Source organism: Halichoeres trimaculatus, unplaced genomic scaffold (assembly GCF_033239565.1).
Source record: "Halichoeres trimaculatus isolate MK-OKI-2021-1 unplaced genomic scaffold, fHalTri1.1 fHalTri1_scaffold_4, whole genome shotgun sequence".
In the NCBI taxonomy this organism is placed as follows: Eukaryota; Metazoa; Chordata; class Actinopteri; order Labriformes; family Labridae; genus Halichoeres; species Halichoeres trimaculatus.
Window position 1 is genome coordinate 12,996,669 of NW_027437182.1, and position 27,234 is coordinate 13,023,902.

General features: G+C 39.1%; 1 protein-coding gene across 1 annotated transcript; it reads right to left on the reverse strand.

The window, feature by feature from the left end:
• Positions 1 to 980: 980 nt before the first annotated feature.
• Positions 981 to 27,231, reverse strand: rab3ab (RAB3A, member RAS oncogene family, b). Its single transcript, XM_074667825.1, has 5 exons — positions 27,132 to 27,231; positions 12,053 to 12,277; positions 5,976 to 6,094; positions 4,323 to 4,447; positions 981 to 4,100 (listed from the first exon to the last, which is right to left on the reverse strand). The coding sequence occupies exons 2-5, from the start codon at positions 12,275 to 12,277 to the stop codon at positions 3,910 to 3,912; spliced, it is 660 nt and encodes a 219-aa protein (XP_074523926.1). The 5' UTR covers positions 27,132 to 27,231; the 3' UTR covers positions 981 to 3,909.
• Positions 27,232 to 27,234: the final 3 nt, after the last annotated feature.

Below are 27,234 nucleotides of genomic sequence, written 5' to 3' on the forward strand. Positions count from 1 at the left end.
CTAAATTCAGTATTATATGGATTTATGTTGGAAAAGTAGTCACAACTTTTGTCAAAATTGCCGTTTACAAAATTATGCTCCAAAATTTTTTTTGTTACTTAGATATTTAAGAATTCATTAGAGCTTAATCTTGCCTACTAATGAATTAAGTACATTCCAGGTGTATTTGCAATCAAATAGAATATTAAAAAAAAAAAAAAACGACATAACTTTTTCACTTTTTTGTATACCTGAAATATATCCCTAATTATAGAATCACTCACCCAATAACAGATAAAAACTTAGCATAATGACAGCAAAACCCTTATGGCCTCCATAGCCTGAGATACAAGAATCATATCATGAGAGACGCACTGGTTTAGCTCAGCTGAGGAATCACTCACCCAATAACAGATAAAAACTTAGCATAATGACAGCAAAACCCTTATGGCCTCCATAGCCTGAGATACAAGAATCATATCATGAGAGACGCACTGGTTTAGCTCAGCTGAGGCTGAGCAGAGGCAGCAACCCTCAACACACATCGTTCATATGTTTGTCTTCAACATGTCCATAATCCTTACCTAAATAATGCACAGAAAGTCCCATTAAGATTAAAAATAACAGAATTATAGAAGAATAATTCATATTCATATTTTTTTACAAGCTCCAGGAGGAAGACTTTTTTAAATTACATCATTTTTACTATCTCTTTTTTTTTTTTGCTGCAGTAAATCAAATATTTGTACACTGACTGGCAACAAAAAGTGAAACAGCGCCCTCTTGGGCCTTTCATGGAGACATGTATTTGAATATTTTCCATCAAAAAGGAGGTTGGTGGCAGCAGTCATCAGCTGAACTTACCATAGATGACTCCGATACCAAATGTATTTCATCTGAATGTGAATGGTTCTGGATCCTGTTGTCTGAGCTAAAACAACATACACTATGTCACGCTTAAAATCTACAGTTAAATGTAAAAACATCAAACAGGAATCATCTGATTGTTAGTAACTTTTTATTGTTTTACCACAAAGTACAGATAAAAACATCCACAGCATATTCTCTCATCGTAATGGCCCAAACTGAGGAGGATTTGTAGAGGCAGTGATACGAGACCAACAAGTTTCTGCGTGCTAGTAGAAGATCTAAAGTCGGCAACCTCTACCAAGCTGGATGGCATTTCTTTTTTAGTGTAGATACTGTTGTGTGTATTGCTTTGTAACAGAGTGACACATTCATTCACAAGCAGGCCTAAAAACGAATGCAGTTACAGAACAACATAGCTCTTTTTTAGGGTTTAGCCGTCTCTCTTTTTTTATTATAAGGTCATTTTTCTTTGTATTTTTTTCTTTCGCAAGCCTGAGTCGATACAACACAATCCACACATATGACTCAAAGGTACAGTATTTACAGATCTGGTTTATATAGAGAGGAAGACATTTTAGAAAGGAGAACAGTTTCAAAGTTTGGGTTTTACTGGAAAAGAAACAGTCACAACCAGTAAGAAGTCAAATATTAACGCATGACCACAGGTTTGTCATCATCATCTCTACCTTTCTCCAAAAACCTTTTTTGACCGGGGACTTTTAAGATTCAAAATGTTAAGTTTTTTTCTTAAGCAGGTTAGCTGTGATCTCTAAGTCTTTAAACTTGACTACAGCAGTGTTTTTTTTACGGAGCCTTGCATTTTGATTCTGACAGGGCTATCTATCTCTGTTTTTACTGTAAACAATAGAATACTAAATTTTCAAGTAGCATTGTGAACTTGCGAGGCTGAAATAAAGCAACAGTAAAATTATCAGTGAACCACTCTGTTCCACCAACAACATGTGTTTTATTACCATTTTCACTCACAGGGTCGGTAACAAGGCTCATTCTGATGTCCTGAAGCTGAATCCATGAGTCGCTTCGACAGCAGTGCTGGGTGAGGTGGAGAGAAGAAAATCATCAAACCACTTTTCACCAGACGAAAACTAGCCTTCAAACATTTTCCCAGCATTAAGCAGATGAGGGGTAAACCTAGAGTGAGTGGTGCTAAGTAGACTCAATAGCTGACTTGCACACAGCTGAGTTATCTGGTTACACAGTGCTGAAATACTTCAAAATCTTTCATCTAATTCCTGAATTGTAAATGAAAACTGACCTTTGGTCATTTGAGCCTCCAGCCTCCTGCATGATGCACATTTGACTGAAACTCTCCACACTTAACCAGAAAGACTAAGCAGTGCAGATAACATCACAAACAATAATACTGATTCAGAAGAAGTTCGATGATGAGCAGTTTGACTCCAACTTAAAATCACTGAATGCTAGCTTGACCTTGCATAATATCCCAGGTGAAGAGATTAAAAAAACATTGTTCTTTCTAATTCCATCAAATGTGCATTTCAGAATAATGTCATTTAACTCATGAGATTGGACATGAGATTGAACAGATTGGACTCTGAATCGAACAAACTGGGTTTAAAACATGAAAAAGGGTCTCAAATAAGCACAGTTTGGTGACTCTTCAAACCAAACCTGCTTGTTCTGTTGGCAAACTGATCCAAGATTTCTGCCATGTCATAGCAATCCACCCGCTTGATCTTGCTCACTCATGTTGGTAATATGTCACACTACTCTTTCATGATTTTTTCTTTCACTCTGTTGGACTCAAACTATGAGATAAAGACAAAATACCATAAAAAATTTCAGCAAAATAACATTGTTCATTTCTTCCAAACTCACTCGACTACATGTAGGAAAATTGTTGATCAATAACTGCAGCAGAGCTAAAAGTATTTCTCGAGTCTGATGAGTTGTAACTTTCACATTGTTTTTAACCTCAAGACTTTGAATTCATCAAGCTGTGACAGAAACACACCTGCAGGACTTTATCTGCCAAATGAAAAACACCTTAATATGTACATATTTCAGTTGTGTAGCCTCAGAAGCTTTCCAGATATCTTTAAATTTCAGCTCTATTAGATTGGATTTTAAGAATTTACTGTTTGACTTGTTATTTAGACTTAAAGGGTCATCCACTCCTTTTTCCCTCAGTAAGGAGTTATAACTTTGCAGCACAGAAAACTTACACGTCACACTTCCCTTAGAGATTTTCATTCATTTTAAACTTCATTTCCAGATATGCATACCTGTAGATATTATATATATATATATGTATATATTGCACAACATTTATATTTACAGTTGAAATAAATATAATTAAATAAAAGGTGTCTCTTGATTTTTCTTTTTTGCCTTTTTTGACCTAGCTCTTTCTTGTTCATATTTCCCTCGCCCAGTGTTAAATGTATGAAAGAATAAATGGGGCACCAGATTATAAAAAGACATGAAAACATAAAAAAGACAAATGATGAGAAGTTAAAACAAAATACCTGCAAATACCTGTAACAACCATGTAACTGGGCTGAGACAGCAAATGAAAAACAGATCTGTGTATTTGTGACTATGTGTATGTTCAGAACTCCGGCTGACATGTTTTCGAGATATTTGACTGACATGAAACAAAGTACTGTAAACATCGGAAGGATTTAAATGGCACTTGGACGCCGTCAAATCCTTCTTGTAAAACCACACTGAGGAACAGGGAGACAGCAGAAGATGGCCTTCAAGAACCGGGGCTGCAAAGTGTCTGAAACTCTTTGATTTTATTGAACTAGCTTTGGCATCAGACCTGAACTGATCAAGAGAAAACACCTTTCAACAAAACACTCTTCAAGCACTGTTGCATGGATATCTACGACCATTTCAGACTCTTTGAAGCCTCGTTCTTGTGCCCCACAGCCAATGATCCTAACTCAATTACAGACAGAAGCAGGATAGTGAGTGAGATGGGTGATGAGGAATGGACCCAAGTCCCCCGGTGTCTAGCTGAAGGAGAAAAAGGAGAAAGAAGAAGAAGGGTAAAAGGCTGAGTAGTCGGCTTTAACATGCACAGTCCTGGTGAGGAGGAGCAGGCTGCTCTGTCAGCTGAGGCCCCTGTTTGGCCCCTGTGACGGCTGGGTCTCCAGCATCCAGGCTCTCGGACATCTTTTCACAGATGATGTCCACCAGGCGCTCAAAGGTCTGCTTCACGTTGATGTTGTCCTTTGCACTGGCCTCGAAAAATTCAAAACCTGGAGAGGAAACATGTTGAAGGACAGTGTCAGGATGGGTTAATACAGATTTATTATCAGAGCTGGATCTTAGTTTAGGAGTTAAAACAAAGTACTCATTGTGAAACACTTTTTAACACCACTTGCAGCTAAGATGGACCAGTAGAAGATAATCCTACTGCCTTGAAATATCTGTAATAACAGATAAAAGATAAAAACTGTGCATGTGGAGAACAGACTTACCCAGGTGTTCAGACAGCTGCCGGCCTCTGTCTCCAGCAACAACTCGCTCATCGTCCATGTCGCACTTGTTTCCTACCAGAAGCACCTGAGCATTGTCCCACGAGTACGTTTTGATCTGAGTCGACCTGAGAACAAACCACACCAGGCAAAAGGAGAGGGTTATTAAACTCAATCAAAAATCTGATACGAAATAAGACACTTAACTGAAACTTAGAGTCAAAATTTTGCCACAGGCACTGTCTACCTCACTGTGAGTATTTTGGCACAGCGTTAGTGCTTAACAAACCGGATGCACCAACAAAGGACAGACTGGAGGATTCATGATGTGTCATTCAGAGCTGCAGGTAACTGACAGATGAATAAGCACTGAGTTATGACATACTGTACATAATAAAGGTCTAAATGCTCTGATGTGGTCTCAAAAATTCCTCAATGAAAATATTAGTCAGTGGTTACTTATCTCAGTGCTGTACAGTAAACCTCATTCATGACTCCCTCATTCTCCTACTGTGCGTCCACTTCCCCCATGTTGTGTTGGCAGTGGTGAAAGGCAACAATGTAAAGTAAGAAGGTAGTTTCACTGTAGTTTTTTCTTTATTCTTCATCACTTCTATGCGCCGTCTGAAAGGGATTCCAGGTTAAGCCCCATTAAAGACCAAGATTGGAAGTTGGGCTTGTAGCTGGAGAGCTGCCTGTTGGGGTGCCCTTGACAAAGGTACCAATCCCTCCCTCAGCATCTCTTTATTAGCTCGTGTTCAAAGGGCCTGTTCGTGCATGTCTGTGAGTGTTTTAACTAATGTGTGTGCTGCATGTTTCAGCACAGTGAGAACACTAAATTTCCTCTTGAGGAGTAGTTGGTCAGTTAGACAGTGAAGTAGATATGTAAGACAAACTAGAAAGTAAATAAATGATTATTTATGATAGGCCAAATAGACTCTGAGGCAAATCAAAGCTACTCAACAATAAGGCAAATGAATCACTATATTTATCAACAATAATATTCATAAACACATGAATGCATTAATAATGGTTATCCAGTTATATAAATTATTGTATTTATGATAAGATGACACTTTCTGCGTAAAAACTACTTTTACTGTCTGCTCATAATCATAACTTCTGTTCACACTTATACCTTAAGTATAAATTCATCTGCAGAGCTTGCAACATTATTTCTGTGCTTTCTTAAAGGAGAAGCCACAGAACAGTTTTTGTGGACTGTAGAGGGAGCACAAGAACCACGTCTAGTATGGGGGAAAAGAAAAAAGTCTGAAACAGTACATCCACATGGATTGGTTCAGGAAAAGAAAATGAGGATTGATGTTGAACATTTTTATGATGGATAATCAAACTGATTTTCTGACAAAGACTCAGGAGCCAAAATCCAAACAAGGAGAAAAAATGAGAAGGATTGTGATCTCTGCAGCATCCGGCTGATTTGCAAACACAAAGGAAGCTGTGGACACGACAAAACACACAGAAACCTGAGCCAGAACCTCTGCCCCACTAATCAATCTTCAGTATCTTTGCATCTATTTCCAGCCTGCTGCTGAATGAAGACACCGTTCGATCCATCATCCACACAGCACCCCTCTCTCAGGTATAGCTGTAACTGTGGTGTCAGATTGCACTCTAGTCCAACCAATCACGTACCAGTCCTGGACAGCGTTGAATGACTCCTCGTTGGTGATGTCGTACATGAGGATGAAGCCCATGGCTCCTCTGTAGTAGGCTGTAGTGATGGTGCGGTAACGCTCCTGACCCGCCGTATCCTAGAGAGAAAAAATAAACATTGATGTTTTTATTTCTTCATTACACAGAATTTTATTTCATTTATATATTTTTACAGTAACTACTGGCAGGCTAGATAATATTTTTTCTAGCAGCTAACACTCTGCTGACTTTTACTATTTACAGAAAACAGTGCTGTGAACAAAATAAGTTTATTTGACATCAAGGGTCTCTACATGTATCTCCTTTCACAGTATTTAATCACTCATTTTGTATTTTTATTTCCCATATAATGATTTTTTTTAATGTTGTTAGAGGATGTTTTTGAGCTCAAAAAGTTTAACTCATTAATTTTAGAGATATATGCTAAAAAGTGCAAGAATTCTAATCCTCTGACACTGTTTACCTTAAATCAAGAGAGATTATCTTGATTTAGAGGAGTAGAACTTAGATGTATTATTAAAGCAGACAACCTGAAAAGAAGGATTAGTTTCAGCCTAGTAATCTGAGAAGAGACACTCAACGAGCTGGAGAACCTTCCTCTCAGCTTCTTGGAGGTGTTTTGATGTCGACTTGATGTGCCATGGTTTATGATAGGTACTTTTAGTGAAGGAAGTAAAGTTAAATAAAAGCACTTAGCAGCCAATTTCCTTTCATTATTATTGTTGGTTAAGTTATGCTATAAAAAGCACCATTGTTGGAGAGCTGCTGACTACTGCAGAGGAAAGTAAAATAAAAGTTTGCAGCCTACTAAAAGCTTTGGTGGCAGAATAAATCAATATCAGTCAACATAAAAAAGTTAATTCAAGTGCTGTGTTCCTGCTCAGCGCTTAAATAACAACCCCCATACAAAGACTGAGGCCCTCGAAACAGCAGCCCTGGCTCCATCTCCCCTCCTTAGCCCCTCTGATGTCATTCCAAGCTCTTTTCTCCTTGTTTCTGACCCCTCACACTTTCTACAGTTTCAATATAGAGGATTGAAAAGGCCCCAGAAAGTTACTGAATGTATCTGAAAAATTCAACAAGTAGCACAGCTTTTAAGTTTGAACTCGATGAACTTGGCAGGGAAAATGATAAAATAGTGTTTGAAGAGAGCTGCAACAAAGCTGCATTCAAGAATCCTTTTTTACACTATCTGCTGTTACACTGGAAAAACATGAGTCATTTACACTGATCTTTACTATCTCAAACTTTGGCAAAGATATGCAACAAAAGGAACTAAAGATGTTTGCTGAAATAGCTTGAGTGATTTTGGAAAAAAAAAAAAAATTCAATCAGTGATCCTGCTTCTTCCTTCCTTGTTTGCCATTTCTCTGTCCTGGGCAATAACCAGGTAAGGCTTAGTTTCAGTGTTGCACTCTAATGAATGCTCAGGGAATAAAAGCCTGGTGTTCCTGATACCTTACACCCAACTGTGAGCTGAGCTGCTGGTCCAGGAGCATCAGTCTGTGGAGATTAGCAGAGCAAGACTGACATCTGTTTCCAAAACTGATGAAGGATGAACTAACAAAGAATTAAGAGAAGAATTTTCAAAAAGAAGAGAAACCAACCAAGATGAAAAACTAAGTTTGAATAATTAAAAAAAACAACAACTTAAGGTTTGATAACCTTGCTCAGGTCCCAGTAGAGGACATAATGTGTAACATCTATTTTCAGAGAGCTGTAGCTCCATATCATAGTTGCAATGCTCTGCAGCTCATGTCCTTCTGGTCCACATTGCTGCAGGCCTCTCGGGATGAGAGCTCCATACCTAAAACATCAGTGTAGGTAGCACTGAGTGCTGTTACATAACGAACACAATGGAGTCTCATTATACTACCATGAGCACTGGAAACGGTTTTAACAGGGAAAAAATCAGGCTATATACACAATCATTTTTTGACACACAGGAATGCCACAGTCGACTGTACAATAAGACAATCTGTTGAAACCTGTTTTTGGACTTTATGACAGCACTATGTGATAATAACTGAAGGCTCATTGTAGTTTTGTTTTTTTCTGTGCCCTTACAGAGGCTTAATTTATGTGTTTTCAAGGAGATGTCTTCAATCAGCGCTGCACTTAGCCCACTCTGCTCCTCACTGGCACACACACACACACACCCCTACACCTGGTATTAAAATGTGATCTTTATCTGTCCTCTTCATGCAGATGACTCATGATCCGATCTTGCTTTTACCTTTACGCCTGTGTTATTAAAGCGTTGTCATTATCCTCCTTATTAAGATATCATCTTTGTCCCTGAGATAAAAGGTCCGACGTGGCTGCAAGCATGAAGTATGGATGTTACACCCACATTAGATCCAACCACTCCAGATTGATTACAGCAGGCCACATTTAAATTTTACCTTTGATCTTAAGAGAAAAACAACATGTCTACTATAGTTAAAGCCTGTAGAGAAACAGGAACTGATGTGATTCAAAGACATGGCAGCATTCATAGTGAGATGATATGATCATGTCTCTCAACATGATGTGGCTTATGGTACTGATGGATACTGCAAGATTACGCTATATGTAATCCTGTCTATTTAGCTGGTGTGTGATAATATATGAGACACATATATTAAATACATGATCTTTATAAACAGGCTTATCTGCACACAGTATGAATGTATGAATATTTGTAATGTGTGTTGACACTTTTCATTTTTCTCCAACTTGAGCCTCAGCTGAGAGAACTGCTGAGTGATGGGGGATGGGTGTGTGTGTGTGCATGAGTGTGTGTACATGCACGTGCAGAGGGGGGTCTGTGTAGTAATGGGGGAGGGGAGAGTAGCACCCAGTCATCTATTTCTCATGCTCTGATTGGCTGACTATGTCGTCCTAACCAGAGGCAAGACCTGGCAAAGGCTGACAACAGAGACAGCACTGCACACACAAACACACACACAAACACACACACACACACACACACACACACACACACACACACACACACACACACACACTGTGCCATGCTCTCTCTCACAGCTCAGTCTGCTGCAGAACGTGTAGTAAAGGTTGAACGCTCAACGTGATACAGAAACAGCAGCTTCCTCAGGGAGCTTGTTGTATCTGCTCCGCTCTGTGACTGTGTTTACTGCGAGGTCTCAAGAGTAAACACACATCTGATGAAGTAAAGCACCCGATATTGGAGGCACATCAGTGTTACAACCTGTGATGGGCCCTTTTCACTGATTTTACTGATCCTAATATATATTATAATCATCCGACGGTGCAGAAAGCACAGAGCCGCATGAAAATGTATGAGTGCACTGAGATATGAGGACAGCTAGCATAATAAGCCTTCCCTACAGGCAGTGTTCCACTGAGCAGCACATAACTCAGTTTAACTTGTTATGAAATCCCTTATGAAATGTTATTTGCTGCATAATTTGCTGTAAGGGAACATTCAGGGTTGGTTTCAGGGGTTCAAAGGAGTATTACAAGTAACTAGTGCTGTGTTCAGCTAACCAACTCACCCTGCTTCAGGGTTTCACCCGTGTTTATTATACCCAGGCGAATCTTTGAGTAAGATGGCTTGATACAGCTTGAAGCTTTATTCTCAGATAAATGGTATTACAAAGCTGGTTATGGATATTCTCCGATTACTCAGACTTTCTGCTTCTGGCTCCGTGCACACTCTCAATAACAAGGGTATTTAGTGCATCATTTGATGCAACTTCCTCAACAAAAAGGAACAACTGATGACTGTCTGCTCCAGTCAGACTGATGACACTTTTACCGCCTTTCTGTCTCTTTCACTGCCACATGAAACAACTCTTTAACTTTAACAATAACACATGACTGAAGTAGTAAAGTGAGAAAATGCAGTTAGACCTGACACTTTCACTCCATAAAAAAGAGCAGAGCTCAGTTGATGGGTCAGTTAAAGCTCCTGTGAGGAACTTTCCATTTGTGTCCATTTTGGTGCCCCCTGTTGACCAAGCCGTACTTCTTATCTTGAGTTTGTGATGGATGCCAGGACAAATGCTTCACTTTTTAATAATCTTTGTGACAACTCATAAAAGACATAAAATTGGCAGTGTGCTTTAGATTCCTTAACCGACTCCTCCTCTCAAATGTAGTGGTTTCAGACATTAAAAAAAAGACTTCACAGCTGCAGCTAATTTTAATGCTGATTTGTGTTTGCTTTTTTGGGGGGTCATATAATAGCTTAAAAATTGACAGAAGTGTTTTTTTTTCATACAACCAGTTAAAAACACCTTGCAGGACCTTTAAACTAATTTGCTGATTTTGTTTGTTTTATGATAAATGCCTTTGGTTAAGCTGCAAACCAGCTGTGTCAAATTGATTATGTAGCATTTTACAACTAAACATAAAATAAAGGCCTAACTTTGACATGGTGATCAAGCAAGATCAGAAGAGATTTGAGAGAGCTTTGTGACCACTCGCAACGCTACTATTGGGCCCCAGTGGGCCTGTGCCGATCCATTTTGACTATGCAGTCACAGCTTCTCAGCCAACCAGTGGATTGTACCCCCACGTGTGGTCTCTTCATCTCTGATCCAAGAGAGACGATCAGCCTGCCCTCAGGCTGATCGTCACCAGCAAGTCATCCAATAAGATGAATGACATTCGCGCGTCGGCATTTCAAGCATCAAGCTCTAAACAGAAGGAGGAAAACGCTTAGCTTTACCTTAAACATGGCGAAGCAAAGCAGCTTGTTTTCATTTAAATTCATGAAAAAATGCACCAAAATGCAGGAAAATCTTGCCATTTTAAGAAAATTACCTCCGACAAGTTATCGTTGTGATTTATGATAGCTTTAGGAGACATGGTTAAAGTTAAATTAATGTATACAGTTCACTGCCTGCTGGGCTGAATAAGTAAATGGAGAAACAAACTCTCCAAAGATCTTAATCAGTTTCAGTCTTTTTGTGTTGGCTACTGAACACTTAAGAGAGATAAAGTTAAGCTTACTGCCAAGGTGAGTGTTTTTTTTTTTTCACTTCAGCACTGAGCTGAGGACAGCGACACAAGAGTCACGCAGGTTGGCTACTGAGTCATCGTCCTCAAACCAGCAACAAAGACAAGGGAACCTTTTTTCACATTTGTGCTTTTTTTTAACTGGCCCATCCAGTTTTCTGGAGGCCCACCCACAATCAAAATCCTGGCCCTGGTAGTGTTTGTGACACTCTTTTTTCACACTCACCAGACCGCTTTAAACTACCACTTCACCCAAAATGAGATTTTGGGTAATTTATGGTGAAATATTTTCACAATCGTGCACAATTCTCTTTTAAAGGTAGTCACGAGAGGACTGTGTCTCACACATATTCTCCTGGAATAAAACTTGGTTATTTTTTTCTATACTTCTGATTAGCTGTCCAGTCCTTGAAATGTCAGAAAACTGCAGAAAATGTTTATCATCATATTGAATAGTCCAGTATATGACAATGATCTATTATTCTGTTAAATAGGCAGAACATATTTAGCTTACTGTCATTAAGGAGTTCAGAAATCATAGAGGATGCACACTTAAGACCCTGTTCTAAATGAACTCAGACTTTTTCTCACATTTTTTCTTTTAAAACTGCAACACAATATCTGATTATAACAACAGTTGGCAAATGACACAGTATTATATAACTGAACAACAGGTCTTGGCAGCTCTGATCAGTGGTTTATTCAATCAATGGCATAAAATTAGATTGTTTGTTCAGACTGAAGATAGCTAATGGCTGCTGCTTGCATGTTAGATTTGTTATTAGATGCCGTTTCCTGTACGTGACTATCTGACATTTGACACTTTGATTGATGCAATCTGACACCACAGGATCCAAGAAGTCCCATCGTCTCTTTTAAAGCTCTTTAAGTCTCTACCTGCATTAGTTTGTCAAATAATACAGATGGTGATGGAAAAACATATTACACAGATCGTCTGCCTCAAATCTCATGCTGTGAGGAAGTTTGAGTTAAAGACCTTGAATCACAGAGTAACTCCTCACTACTTTCCTGTCGTCTTATTAAATCTCTTCAGCTAAACGTCTTACCCAAATCTGCAGTTTGATCCTCTTGTCGTTCCTGTAGATGGTCTTCACCTTGAAGTCGATGCCCACCGTACTGACGAAGGCTGGCGTGAAGGAGTCGTCAGCGTAGCGGAACAAGAAGGAGGTTTTACCCACACTGCTGTTGCCAATGATGAGGATCTTGAACATATAGTCAAAGTTTTGGTCTGAGGACTCTTTCTGCCCGTAGGTGGCTGTTGCTGAGGCCATCTGAGGACAGAAATAGATAAGAAAATAGACAGTCAAGCAAGAGTCATCCAAAAAAAATTGCAAAATTCACACATCTGAAAGCTGAAAGACATGAACTGTTGCATACATTAAGATTGATTGAGATTCATTTAAGGGGAATAAAAGAGATGTTACTGTTCAGTTTGAAGTGAGGGGACCAGCGAAGTGGTGAGCCGATGGTGAGGTTGTCTCATTTATTCCACTTAATTGGCTATTGGCCATTGGCTGGGCGCCGCCCTTTTGGCTATGGCTGCCTTTTGCAGCATCTCTCTCTTCTTTGTCCGTTTCTAGTAATTTTTTATATCTCTTGTTCGTAATCTTTGTATTTGGAGTGGATCATTACTTTGTATGGCTCATTTGTTGGTCATGGACACCAAACTTTTTGTGGCTTCAGCGATATTTTTACTACTTTTTCTCCTGTGTTTGTCTGGAGATCCTGCATGTAACCATGGCTGCATTGTTTATATGTGAACTCAGCTGTTAGCAGCCTGTAGCATGTCAATGCTAACTGGTGTAAGGCCTGATGTCTTCCCGCAAGGTGAGGAGAAGGAGGTGAGGACAACGTGCTGGTTCTCAGGTGTGAGCTAAGAAGTGACGACATCGACCTGTCCTTCCATCCATCGTTATTTGGAACGCAAGATCCATCTCCAATAAGATGGACGAGCTAGCCAAGCTAACCCAGCAACAGATAGAATACCAGAAGGCAGAGTAGCATCATGCTATATGGCTATATTGGAAGAGCCTGCTGTGAGCAGACAGGATATAGGAGACAGAGACTGAACAGACTGCTGAAGAAGATTAGTCCTGGACCCTGTGGAGGTGGAGGCTGGCTGAACTGGAGAATGATGGACAAGCTATCATCATCTATTTTCTTATGGACCTTTTTGCACTTTCTATACACTTTCTTACTTTTGTTTTCTTGATTGCTGCTGTGACGTCAATTTCGTTGTACTTGTTACAATGAAAATAAAGTTCTATTCTATTCTATTCTATTCTATTCTATTCTATTCTATTCTAAGTGACATGACAGGATTTCCCATGATGCCTCCAAATGACTATGTGTTGGCAGGACTTTCTAAAAGCTCTAGTTTGAATTGGCTTGATTGATGAAACTGCACTTGTGTGAATAATGAGGTTTAATGATGTATAACAGTGCAGTTAAAGTTGTGCATTATGCAACTGGATGTGTTTAATTCTGAATGATAACAGCGTGTCGCTGCTGTAGCTGTGCAGGTTGACAAAACACACACCTGGATTCTCTCATTCACATCAATTGTTTCTATATAAAGTAATTTTATGATAAACTAATAAAAACTCAGTCTGACAATTTGACCACGACTACTGTAGCATTATTGGTTTGATGTGTATTTCATGTGAGCCGATGCAGTTAGAGGATTTGCAGCAGCTCTGGATGAGGGCTGTCAAAAGACAAAATGTGACCTTTCCTAAGAGCACAAATTTCAGTTGTGCAGTAAAGTTATAAAAGTTGATGGATTAAAGTTTGGATTCCTGCAACAAATGAAAAATCACCACCGTTAAAGAATGTTACCATAAGCAACAGAACAAAATGAGAATAAAGAACGAGCATGATACAGTAAACCAATGCAACCATACTCTTCAGGGGATCTGGGTGTTATTCTAACAGAGTTTTAAAGGTCCAACAACATAATTGGAAATTCGTTAAGCTGCAATGTGTGAGATGATTTGCAGATTCAGATGCAGATATGGTGTTATAGACTGCAGAGTGGGATAAGGAATGGGATGAGATTCTGCTGTAAGCCTCCATCTGGGCACAGAAGGCACATAAAAAACTAAAATCAGCTTTTAAAAGTCAGCAGAGATTGTTTTCAAGCAAGAAAAGGTCATAAATGTATTGTGTGCTCCAATAACGGATGGTTCTCTGCCAGCATCAGTTTGACTCAGCATAACAGATGATAGTGATTAACTAGTTAGGCTTTAACTTTGAACATTTGCTTGGTGGTAATTAATCACAGCAGCATTTTGCGATGCTAAGGGGGAAACAGAAAACCCATCAGAGTTTCCTCAACGTGGCCAAAAGTTAGAGGTAAATTGCTCAATCTGTCACAATCAGTCGTGAACGTGTGAAGAATAACTTCACTGAATAGGAAGGTCATGTCGCAGTTAGTATTCACAGCATGAAAAACTATTTAAACTCCAATAGCTCTGTGTTTATATCATCATCAAACTACATGACACTATTATCTCCTAACAAGCAAAGTTCTGTCAAAGCATTTACTTTCCCCTAGAGTTAATTTCAGTTCAGTGTCTTTGCAGTTGAGCTGATCAACAACAGCCAAAGCCATGGCTTGAACACAGACAGAAGCAGGAAAGTTCAGAGAGGTGTGAGACCTGAAGAAGGGGTCTGACTACAGGTTATAAATATGATTATAGCCCTGTCTGGTAGATGTAGAGCTCAGTACCCTTCTGTCCTGAAAATATTTTTATCCTGTATTGTGTGTCACAGTGAAAGACAATCGAGTCCAGCATGTTTAATTTTTCCTTTTTGCCCTCTGTGGCGTGTTGCCTAACGTAACAGAGGTTGACGAATGAGAGCACAGAGGGCACTGCATGCACAAAAGTCACAATTGTCAACAGAGAGTAACAAAAGAATGATAAAGTTAGGGCTGTGAGATGAGACAGAGAAAAAGTTTGATGCCTTGATGATGTGTTGCCAAGGGAGTCCTACAATAGACTGTTGGGAAAAGCAAATCAACTTCATCGACCCTGTGAGTGACAGTGAGTAACTGCTATTAGTATTAGCATGAAGCCTATTATTCACAACGTCCATGATAATGTTTGGACAGAGACATTTTGTGTTCATAGTTTTCTGTCTAGGTCCCTCTATCTTTACAACAACCTCAGGTGCCCAATCTGACACACTGACCATTCCAACAGACAAAAAGACTGAGCTGTCTGACCTCTGCCACAGCCAGAGCCACTGGTACTGGTGTGGACTTCCTGTTCTACACAGGTCTAGTCAACCTCCCCCTTAGACCAGGAGTCTCAACCTTCCAGCTGAAGTTACAGTCAGAGAGCACGACTTCACTAATGACGCCAACAATGACACCACTAAGAGGTAAGTATATGACAGGGGTAACTTAAGATCCAGGAACCTAAAGTCCATCAGATCGACCGGCAGGTACTTTGTTAGTGACAAATCTATGAGCATCATGTATACAAGATATGAGATTACAATGAACACTCTTTTGGTGATGCTCTCTGCAAAAGTTTCATAGTTCTTGCTGGAGGTTGAGTAAAAATATTATAATTTCAAACTAAAAATGATCAAAACGACAAGAATAACACCTAAATGGGACCCTTCATTCAAAGCGCAGTCACACTGGCCATCCAAACCGTGCCGTGCTTAAGGATGATTGCCCCCCTGCAGCGCTGTTCCCCAGCTGTAGAGTACGGCCAGCGGTCACACTACCCCTACATGAACCAGACTTTAGCGGGTATCACACACACGCACGGCCCGCCTACGTCATTGTGAAGCGTCTGTTTACATGAAGCACGATCTCATTAGAGTCAGCACAATGAGACACAGAGAGCACTGCTATAACTTTAGAGACTTTTGGACTTATGGTGAGTTGTTTTCGCCCGACACAGCCCTCTAACACCCCCGCTTTGTTTAAAATGATTGTCGAGAGATGCGCTCACGGTAATTATACGTAATAGATTGAACGCGCTGTCCACGTCCTTGTGCTCATGCATTAAGTAAACCGTGCCGAAGCCCACCTCTTCGAAGCGTGTCGAAGCACAGAAGCGAATCGTGCTCAAGCACGGCACAGTTGCGGTCACACTGGCCATTCCAAACGTGCTTCAGGGCTGAAGCGTGCTTAGGCACGATACGATTGGCCAGTGTGACCGCGTCCTCAGACTGTTTTTTGGTGGATACCTGGACTTTAAACTCCCTGGGCAGCATATAGAAAAAATAAAAACATGGTAACTTTTTTTATGTTTTCATGTAGGAATGGGTACCTTTCACATTTGAGATGATACAGTACCTATGCCCAGTACCTGGCAATTGGTATCTGTAATCAACGGTACCAATTTTCGATACTTTTTTGCGTTTATGTGATTAAAAAAAAAAAAAATTGTTTCATAGTAACACCTTAATTTTTTTTTATTTAACATATTTGTTCTTCAATATATAACCTTGGAATGCTGTGTTCATGTCCAGCGTGGTAAATCACCTGTTCTTCCACTCCCTCACAGTCACAAGGATGTATTTAGGTACCTAAACATGGTATCTTTCGATTTTACATGAATCTGTACCCAGTACTTTTAACTGGATTTGGTCCGTACCTATTAAAGCACCAATTCAGCACCCATCCCTATTTTCATGTGTAATTGCTAATATACTTGAATTTGCATAACAAAAATCTCATATTGGGCGGGTTTAAAAAGGTGTTTCTGATCACCATCAAAGAAGCATCAGAGTTGTGTTTGGCCCCAAAAGAACTGTAAAATGAGAGGTCGAGTGGGCAAGCTGAAGTGTTAGTAATCCCCCAGAGAAGCAGAGCAAAAGGCCAGAGGTCATAGGGTTGGACGTTACAGGCCAGATACAGCACACAGCTTTTGACACTTTTTCCTGGAGGACATTTGTAGTGATAAAACCAAACAAAAAAAAAGAGAAAAATAATTATGTAACAATAAAAGGAGTAAGCTTTAGAGATAAGAAAACTCACAGCTGGCTATAAGGCCTCACAAGTTACAGAAACTACAGATGAGTACTGGCAGCTTAATATCAGCTTCATAAGAAAAACAGTTAGTTAAAGAGTAAAGCTTCCATCATTTGCATGTTCACATTTGTGTTTGCTACCAAGCAGTAACAACAGTTTCAGGCTTCAAGATCTACAAGGATTCAAGAACCTCCCTGACACATCGACTCCAGCAGCCCACAGGCCTCAGAGTCTGTGCACTCTGCTCTATATTTAGAGCCTTATCTCTTCTCAGCTGCAGCGAAAGACGAGAACTCTCAGGGTTTAAAGCACAAACAAAACAACTGCACCCTCCTCACAGCTCCAGACGATCGGTTTACACGAAAGAACACAGAGATGCTCGATAAATAATAAAAAAGCATAGACTCTTCCTTAACACTTTGGTACTTTTTGTACACAAGGGCACAAAAAGCAGGTAGGCAGAGAAGTGAGGTGAACCTGATGGAGCCAGTAAAACACACAGGGTTGAAACAGCAAATGATAAAGAACAAGAAACAAGAATCATACAAAAACATTTCAATCTGTTCTTGAAATAACAGGATTTATTTTAATGTATTCCTCCTCTGAGAACATATGCAAAGCAGTGCAGCAGAGCAGCATGGCTGTCAATTTTTATTCAGTTGATGAGGAGTTCATCTTAGCCTGTGACGTCAACACATTTATCACAGATATACAGCCTGGAGCTGACATGGTGTACATAAAATGTTCAGAAATGTATTAAAGATTGCAAAAGACACCATCTGTAAAATAAACAACAAAACAACAAAACAAAGGATAAACTCATTTTGTTGTTTTTATAAGTTATACTAATGCAGGGGTGGCCAACCAGTCACAGTCTAAGAGCCACAAACAGTTAGCATGGTACTACAAAGAGCCACATTACACAGGTGGTCTTAGAAACGCACTTCCTCTCACATATAATCGAAACAACATAAAATGAAAATCAATACATATTCAATTTTCAAAGCAAGATTTACTGTGTTTGTAAGTGTGTTTAAATTTTTACTTGGTGCTGTGTCAAAAACAAATTTTTGGTTTTGCTGCAGAAGCCTATCTATCTATCTATCTATCTATCTATCTATCTATCTATCTATCTATCTATCTATCTATCTATCTATCTATCTATTTGAGTGATTGAGAGGAGCACATGTAGAGAACAGAAACTGAAACTTAAGTATCAATCTATTCATCCAAGTACTGATCAATACTGATCCCAATGTTAGCATCAGTATATCAATATTTCAGATTCATTGGGACACCACTACTCATGACTGTGTATATGTGTATATGTGTATATGTGTATATATATATATATATATATATATATATATATATATATATATATATATATATATATATATATATATATATATATATATATATATATATATGTATATAAAATTTTTGATTTATAAAAAATGCTTGAATATCTTCTGCAAATGTTTCATCAAAACTACATTTTTACATTTTTTGACATCATCTTCAGGAGTTAAACATTTAAATAGTTACACTTAAATCAATTGTAACATACCTGATACCTGCAGTAGCCAACCAGACAGTGTTGTGGGTAGCACATTAGGTGCGACAGAGTGGTGAATGAAAACAGACTCAGAGGGAAAGACACACCAGCAGCAGAGCCAAGACAAAGCCCAATTTTAAACCCATTTATACTAAGGGCCTCCTGTAAAATCAGCCAGACACTTAAAATTTGCCCAGGTAATCAGCCCAGGCTCGATCCACCCTTACTTGAAAATTAAAAAAAAGTCACGTGGATATTTTGAAGTACGTCTCATATATGATAACATTTGTGAAGGATACAGTCCAACCACAGCGTTGCCAAATATCATATCTGGAGTGTGTCTAATCTCTGGAATCTCCAGCCATGTTTCAGAGGCCACTCTTCACATTTCTGGTATCAGCTCACATTTTTTTTCTATAAAGACAAAGGGTGATGATATATGCCACAGGTGTGGTAACACTCCTACAAAATACTTTATCCATTTATTTTAAGATGTGGCATACTGGTGAATCTTCACATGTCATCATATGAGTACATGCAATTTAACATATCTGGAGAATTTTATTATATGAGGAGAATTTTGCTCAGTAATTATCCTGATAAAATCACATTTAATGAATTCCTAGTTTTATCATTCAATGTAAATTTTATCTTTATACTTTTTAATGGTGTAATGTCTCTGTGCAGTCAGAAAGAACAAAGATGGTCGTACTTTACCTCTTTTAGCACATGCGTTCCCTTTTTCTGGCAGAGTATCCAACATATTTTAGCCAAACGTGTTGTTTATATCCATGCCAGTCTGCCTAACTTCTCTCCTCCTCCATGATTCAAAGTTTCTTAACTGTTTATCTGTGTTTGACGTAAACAACTTGAAATTATCTGTGACCTCGCACTGAACCTGACAGGCATCCAAACACATTTTCTGGGTGTCTAGGTGTGAGTCTGCAGTGAAGTGGACTGCAGTGTGACTCACTGTGGGTGAGAGTGTAAACCACAACAAGAAACACGGAACAAGAACAAACACAGGAGTGGAAGGAGACACACAGTAAGTTAACAAGCAGAGATCTTCTCAGATCAAGAGTGTCAAACACCATGCTGAAAGCCAATAGAGGTGGTTCAGTTTGTCATTTCTGCTCTCCTTGGACAAATATAGGTGGGACAATCTATTGATACAGCAGTATCAGAATGAAGGTATACCTTAATATTGAAGTTTCATGACTGTGCAGTAAACCTGGAGTTACTTCATTTGGATTCTCTCAGAGGGAAAGGAAACTTCATGATATCCAGAAAGACCATCTCATCAGTCATATATGGTGATTAATAATTTATGAGTAAAAAGTGACTGTATGTGTATGGAAGTATGAATTGATTTCGACTACTGATCTAATCAAACCAAAAATCAAACACTGGATACAATCAAGCCAACACACATGGAAAACACACAAGCACATGAAAGGCTCTCACATATCCATCATGTGGATGATCACTGAAGAAATCATCAAACTTTATCTAAAAACTGACTCAAGCTCAAACTAAAGTAGACTCTCTGGAAGTGAGCTAACACTTGATCACAGTCGGCATTTGGAGTTGGATTTCCTCTTTGTCCAGCCTTATTAAAGATGCATTTCCTCGTGCTACTGTTGCATCAAAGTGTCGACTCAGCTCGGCACATATTTCAGCCCACGTGCCCTTTTATCGACAATTTCTCAAAGCTGAGTCAGCAGTGTTTCTGTTACAGCATAATAGGTTGATTTAAAACTTAGAAATAGATATTCAAGCCAAGTGCTAACAGTGTTCGGATTGTACTAAACTTTTAATTATCTTTGTCTTCCACGACAGCTTTCCATTTCTGCTTCTTCAACACATTTTCTTTTCTCAGAGTTTTTATAAAAAACAAATACATAACTCCCCTTGATGAGTACGTAAACTTTGGGAACATTTGCTGCAGCGAGAGTTTTAGATAACCTAGGAACAAAATGTTAGCATGCTACAGTTAATAATAGTAGAGATTTGAAGAGGTTAAAAATGGCCATCTACACTTGAGCGTCTGGATCTTTTCAAACACACTCACACACTGTTGTTGTCTTCACAAGAGGCTGCTGAGTGTCTGCTGCGTGCGTCGTGTGCTGAGATGACTGCAACCTTTCCTCTGCGTCTCTGCGATTAGCTCAGAGAAAAGAGAGTTGGCTTAACCTTCACTAAATGCTCATTTGATCCAGAAGCTTACTGACTGAGGCCTGTGTGCTTAATCTCAAAGTAATTAACAAATTCTCATTATGGTAATGTCTCACAGGCTGCGGGTTGTTGCTGCTGCTTTCACTCAGCTTCCATGTTAAACCAGGTTTAGACAAAGCTGCAAGGCTGGTGGGCTTTAAGAGCGACCTGAGCGTACTTTTCAAACTAATCAAATCATGAAACTTTCATGACTAATAAGTCTAAATCATAAGGCTCAAGCTCATCATTTTCCAAGGCTGCTACCAAATTATTTCTTGATTTACTTATATCATCAAAGATGGTTATCACTTGAGATAACCAAATTTTGACAAGAGAAAAGCCATAGCTTTTGCTAGGCGCTGCCCTGTTGGCTATGGCTGCCTTTTGCAGCAGCTCTCTCTTCTTTGTCTGTTCTTGTAATTTTTTCGTCTCTTTTTTGTAATCTTTGTAATTGGAGTGGATCATTACTTTGTATGGCTCATTTGTTGGTCATGGACACCAAACTTTTTGTGGCTTCAGAGATATTTCTACTTCTTTTTCTCCTGTGTTTGTCTGGAGATCCTACATTTAACCATGGCTGCATTGTTTACATGTGAACTCAGCTGTTAGCAGCCTGTAGCATGTCAATGCTAACTGGCGTAAGGCCTGATGTCTTCCCACAAGGTGAGGAGATTCAATTCTATTCTATTCTATTCTATTCAGGCCTGTTGAAAAATGCCCACCCTTTCAGGGAGTAACCTGGAGCCCAAGTCTTCTGTTACCATGGTAACTTTACTACAAACAAACTGCCAGACATGAAAGCATCATTCCATTCTGGAGATGTACATAGCCCCAAATGACATCATTTTGGGCTGTATTTCCAAAACAGCTTTTTTACTTTTTCAGAAAAGAGGGACTCACAAAGAAGGGGGTGGGTGGATCTTTTTCATATTAGGCGGTGTTGGAGACACACCAGTGACACACATTTCTGTCAGTAAATCAAATAAAAGTGGCTTTTGGGTGGTACGTCCCTTTCAAGAAACTGCAGTTCTTGCTTCATTAGTCGTTAACCAAGATTGCCGCTTTTTTGCAAACAGACCTCTTGTCACAAAATGCAGGGTAAGTTAGGTTTAAAAGGAAATCTGCAAAGAGTGGTGTTAACTTTTTCAAGATATTTTCACGCTCAGTGATCAATGACATGCACCAAATAATGCCAAGATCAAGAATTGATCTTATGACCAGGGCATTTAGGACTATAGCCTCTGTATACCACACGTTCACTCCACCAACTTACAAATGGCTCAAGCAATACTATAACTGCAACATGAGTCAGGAGGGATAATTAAATTTTACCTTCCTCATTTTCTACTATTTCTAGTTAAATTTGTCTTCCTTATTGTCTACTTTTGCAGTCCTAACTTGCCCAGGATTATATAAACAAAATGAAAAGTCTTATCACTGCTGTCATTGGTCTTTTCAATTCAACATCAGAAAAGTATCCATACAGTGTACTAAAATCTCATTTTGATAGGCAAAAATAATTTGATATACTTCCATTTGCTTCACACTTGTGACTCCATGTGAGATTTGATAAATGTCAAAGTCCCAAGACAAAACTAATATTATCATGTCTTTTTAGTCTGTCAGTCTCTGTGTTTATATTTCACCTCTAAAGTATCATTGTACATATGGCGGTGCAAAGCAATAAAGTGAGCTAACTGAAGTGACAGATAACATTTCATCTCCTCATATCTCACTGACCGCTGCATTAAAGGTCCCCTCACACTGGTCTTCAGATGAAAGTCCTCTCCTGTGGTTTGAGTAACAGAAATGGGAGACTGAGATGAGGCTGAATGTCAGGACGTACGTGACAAAGACGACAAAATTGACCTGACAGTAGCTGCTGAGGAGAAATCAGCTTCTCTGTCATGCAGGAGGAGGCTGTGTTTTCATCGGGGTTAAATATTTGGGATTCTGTTGGCAGGGAGAGCAGATAAATCCACATCGCTCAGCTTTGTGACATACAATTTTTTTTTCACAAGATAAGCCTGTGAAATCTCTAAGGTCACAACAGTGGGTTTTTATCAAGACAGAATTTGGATAAAGATCACTAAAGTTTAAAAACACAACAGAAATTCATTCAAGCTACCTCACAATGCCCTTTGTGGGCAAAATGAAGCTGCTAGTGTTTTTAATCCTTATCCAATCACCACTGAGAGATGTGAGCTTCTGTTCTGGACGGTGACTCCATCAACACTCCTCTAAAACTGTCACCTAAAGGAGGCTGACGTCCAACAGGAGCCTGATTGATCCAAAGCTAAGTGCTGCTGCGGCCTGTTAGTCAGACTCATTTCATCAGCAGTAACTGGCTTTCTACAGACTGTCGACTACTGCACAGCTGATCCCAGATCTACCAAACACCTCTCTGTTTAAGGACAGTTACTGAGGAACCTGCTGAGACCCCTGGCAGAGATGACGTTCACACTCAGAGAGCATCAAGCAGACTGGAGTAACACTTCAAATCCATTTCTACACAGATAATTATTTCATTGTTAAAGAGTTACAGTTACAGTTAGATAAACTGAAAATTTATCACACTGTGCTGCTATGAAGAAAAAGATAATGGAAATGTAAAAGCTAATAGCAATGGTAGAAAAAACACTTTACTGCATTTAAGTTCAACTCTGGACTTCCTTTAATTTTCTTAAAGATACAGTGTGTAGATATGGAAATATTCAGCAATTTAAAGAGGTCATCTTCTACACTGAATCGCTTCCTTACTTACTTCCTCTGCTGGTGGAGCCTCAGTAATGACAAGTATAAGAAAATGTTGCGTTGAACAATAAGTATAAATCTGCACAACAATTTGCAGCATCCACTCATTAAATGCAAAAATGTATATGCTGCTAGTTTGTCCCTTCTGTGCTAGAGTAGAAACATGGTGGTGCATGGATGGGGGCCTCCATTTAGGGGAACTACTTTCACATAGTGCAACGAATTACTCAAGTTTATTTATTTTATTTACTCAAATTTATGGAAAGCAGCTGTTTTAACTAAAACTGTATAACTTCCCAGTGGCTCCACCACCGTTAAAGTGCATTCAAACTGTTTATTCTTTGCATTTAAAGCTTCAAATCAAGGCATTCCTAATCCTTTAAAATGTTGCCAAGATAAGGCCCAAAAAAACATGAGGATTGAAGAGCCATTTGCTCTTTTCTTAAACCCTACCACCTGATGGTATGTTCAAGGAGAAGTCAGCAAGCACAAACATCAGCATCAAGCGAATATGATCAATAAGTCAATGAACAATCAACACAACATTAGCATTAGCATTACTTTTCTCTTGCTAATTTTACTCTTCATGCACAGCTCTGCAAAAATGTTTCTCAAAAAGCAACATCAATACTCCCTCATCTGGGCATTAATCCCCCCCTCTGACTCAAATTATATGGACATTATTGAGTGTCAGTGTTTCACTGATCAAAGGTCGACCTCATTGAACATGCATGGATCCACTTATTTGCTGCAGTAAGCTAATGCATCACATCTCCCTCATTATGAGAACATTAGAGGTGGTGAAAGTCAGTGAAGAACATCTACTCCAGCTCTGATTTAAGTGGAATATGGAGGCAGCTGAATTTTGATTTTTTTTTCCCATTATGCACATTTATTCAGGTGCAGCTTCTCTAGAGGATTAAGATTTTTGTAAAAGCGCAAATAACATCCCTCTTAGCTGTCAATAAAATTACAGTAACACGCACTGACGTATGCAAAAAAAATCCATAACTCCTAGTTTAGTATCTCTTTGGCAAAGGTTCGCAAACTTTTACTTAACTCACTGCTTCACATGCTCCCTTATCATGGCCAACAGGCTGAAAATCCTTGTGCAAATTCAGCTTTAGAAATGAGACTCTCATCTGTGAAGGCAGAAAAGGATTTCACAGATCTTAAATGTGAATATTTTCACACCCTGAATCACAAACAGCACCAGAAGTAGGGAGCTGAATCAAAACTTGATTACAGAAACCAGCAGGGCTCTGAGGAATATTAAATTCATACTCTACCAATATGAGTTTACATCCACCAGGAGGCTTGTAAAATTCAAATCCAATTAATTTGTTGGACCTGTTGGGGGTTGATGTTGTTCCAAGTGTCTTCTGCAGCCATTTGACCTCTGACCCCTTCAGCAAACTGCTGTTGTTTGCATATTTATTCTGTGTGCTGCTCTCTTTAACCCCAATAAATATCAGATAGTAGTATTTTTCATGCTAAAAATATTCAGAGTCGAGAACTAGTTTTCTCTCCGGCAGGAGAAAGTGGGACACAAGCTGGACTGCTGAAACACGCAAACAAGTTTCGCCTGAATTAATCTGATATTAAGGTTTTAAGGTCTTACCGCATCCTTCACTTCACCTGACTTACCATTCATCCCTACATTACGGCACCACTTTGTTTGCAACATTTACAAAGTACTATGACTGAAAAATCTGTCTCTTCTATGAAGCAGCAGTGGCATTGTGTGCAGCTGCTGCCAGGTTGCCTGAGACGGCATTCCCCCCCCTCTCCTCCAATCACGTGCCTCTGTTTCGAGGAAGCGTGGGGATGCAGATGAGGGGAGAGGAGGGGGCTCTAAAAATAGCATCTCTTCTTTCTTCCTTTTCTTTTTTTTCTCCTCCACAGCAAACAGAGAGCAGAGAAGGGAGCAGAGAGGATGTCAGGGATGTTTGTTAGTGCTTAAGTGGGCAGGTGAATCCAGGACGTTTCAGATTAAAAACAGCCCCACAGCGACAGTGTGTAAACACTAAAATATTTACCCTTTAATATAACACTTTTTTCTTGTAGAAGATGTCTGCCCTTTAAAATGTATAAATCCTTAGCTTAAAAATGTACAGCTTGTTGTAGATATGTCAGAAAATTCTCATATAGTGATATTTGGCTTTGAAAATAAATTAGTTCAGATTATTTATGCAGGTTTATCCTTGATGTTGTGATAATTCTTTGGTGCTTTCTTGAAAAACAGCCACCAAAGTAGCTTCAGACTGAAGCCATGCAACAATAGGTCACCATTCAGCTCTACTTTTATGATGTTAAATGTCTTAATCTAATAGAACAAGTATGATAGCAAATTCATTTTCTGCATCTGTGGTCACACAAGAATACTCCAGGGACTCCTGACTCAAACATACTGACTGATATGTGAAATGTAATAAAAGACATCAACCCCACATATGACGCTGTGGCAGTATTTGTCATGGAAAACATGGATGTACGCTTTCCCAGAAGACACAGCAGATGTTTGATGCATCAATCGTGCTCTCGGATTTGACTGCCAGTGACATTACCGTCAGTAGAGGAAACACTGATCCAGCCTCTAAGCTCTTGTTTAGACTTTTTAATTTAAAACTTCATGAAAACTAGAATTAAAACCAAAAGATGAAGCAGTAGAGTCAAAAAGTGATAGTCTAAATGAGACTTAATTCAAGCCTCACTCACCTGTATAAAATATTTCCTTTATATCGCCAATAACCACTTCAAATGCTGCATAAAGCTGTTAAGTATCCATTCATAAGAAAAACTGAAGCTACATTAATATTGCTATGGTGTATTTACAGTAAAACTATGTTTTACAACCAGGCATGATACACTTTTTTCTTCAGGCAATTTTCTCAACATGATTTTTCCTATATTCTGGGATGTACTGTTGCAGAATGGGGAACACACATGCTCCAAAAATCATTGCAAAGGCAAAATATCTGAATGGTTAAAGATTGCATATCTTCCCCTACAACAGGACCAGAACAGTCCTTTATTTGGCCAAATGGTATAAGGTTTCATTAATATCCATGTGATTACCCATATATGAGGAATAATGGTGAGTGGTGCTCATGGTGCAAGTGTTATTCCGTCACAATAAATTAAATATGATGAGAAATGAGCATCTGATTGGGCTTATATATTTGGAAAGTCACGTATAACTACAGTCTAAAAGCTTGTTATAGATGCTACTAAGTGAATTTTATTCCATTGCTTCTGCCTTAGACCAATGTAGATAATTTTTCCTGATTCAAATCATCGGACGGTGTGAAAACGCCTTCCCTGCAGGACAGGCCCAGAGTCAAAACCACAGATCTACTAAACCTCAAACAGATATCACATCGATCCACACAGAAAACACATGCAAATATACATTTTGAGCGTGTAATGCTGTTTTCACACTGACACCAGCTGTTCTAATACAAGCATCCTGTCTCAAATGCTCTATAATCTAAATCCATTTTCTTGATTGTCACTTGTTAAATTCTCACATAGAAAGAGAAAAATGGAAACATTCGTAAATAACCTGTGAATTTCTCTCAGGAGATAAAGAATAAAATCCTACCTTTACAGATTTCTATCCGGCTGCTATCCAGCTCGTCCAGCACCCGCAGAAACACTTCACCGCTGTGAAGTACGAGAGGTTGTGTGCCTCAACATCCGGTGAG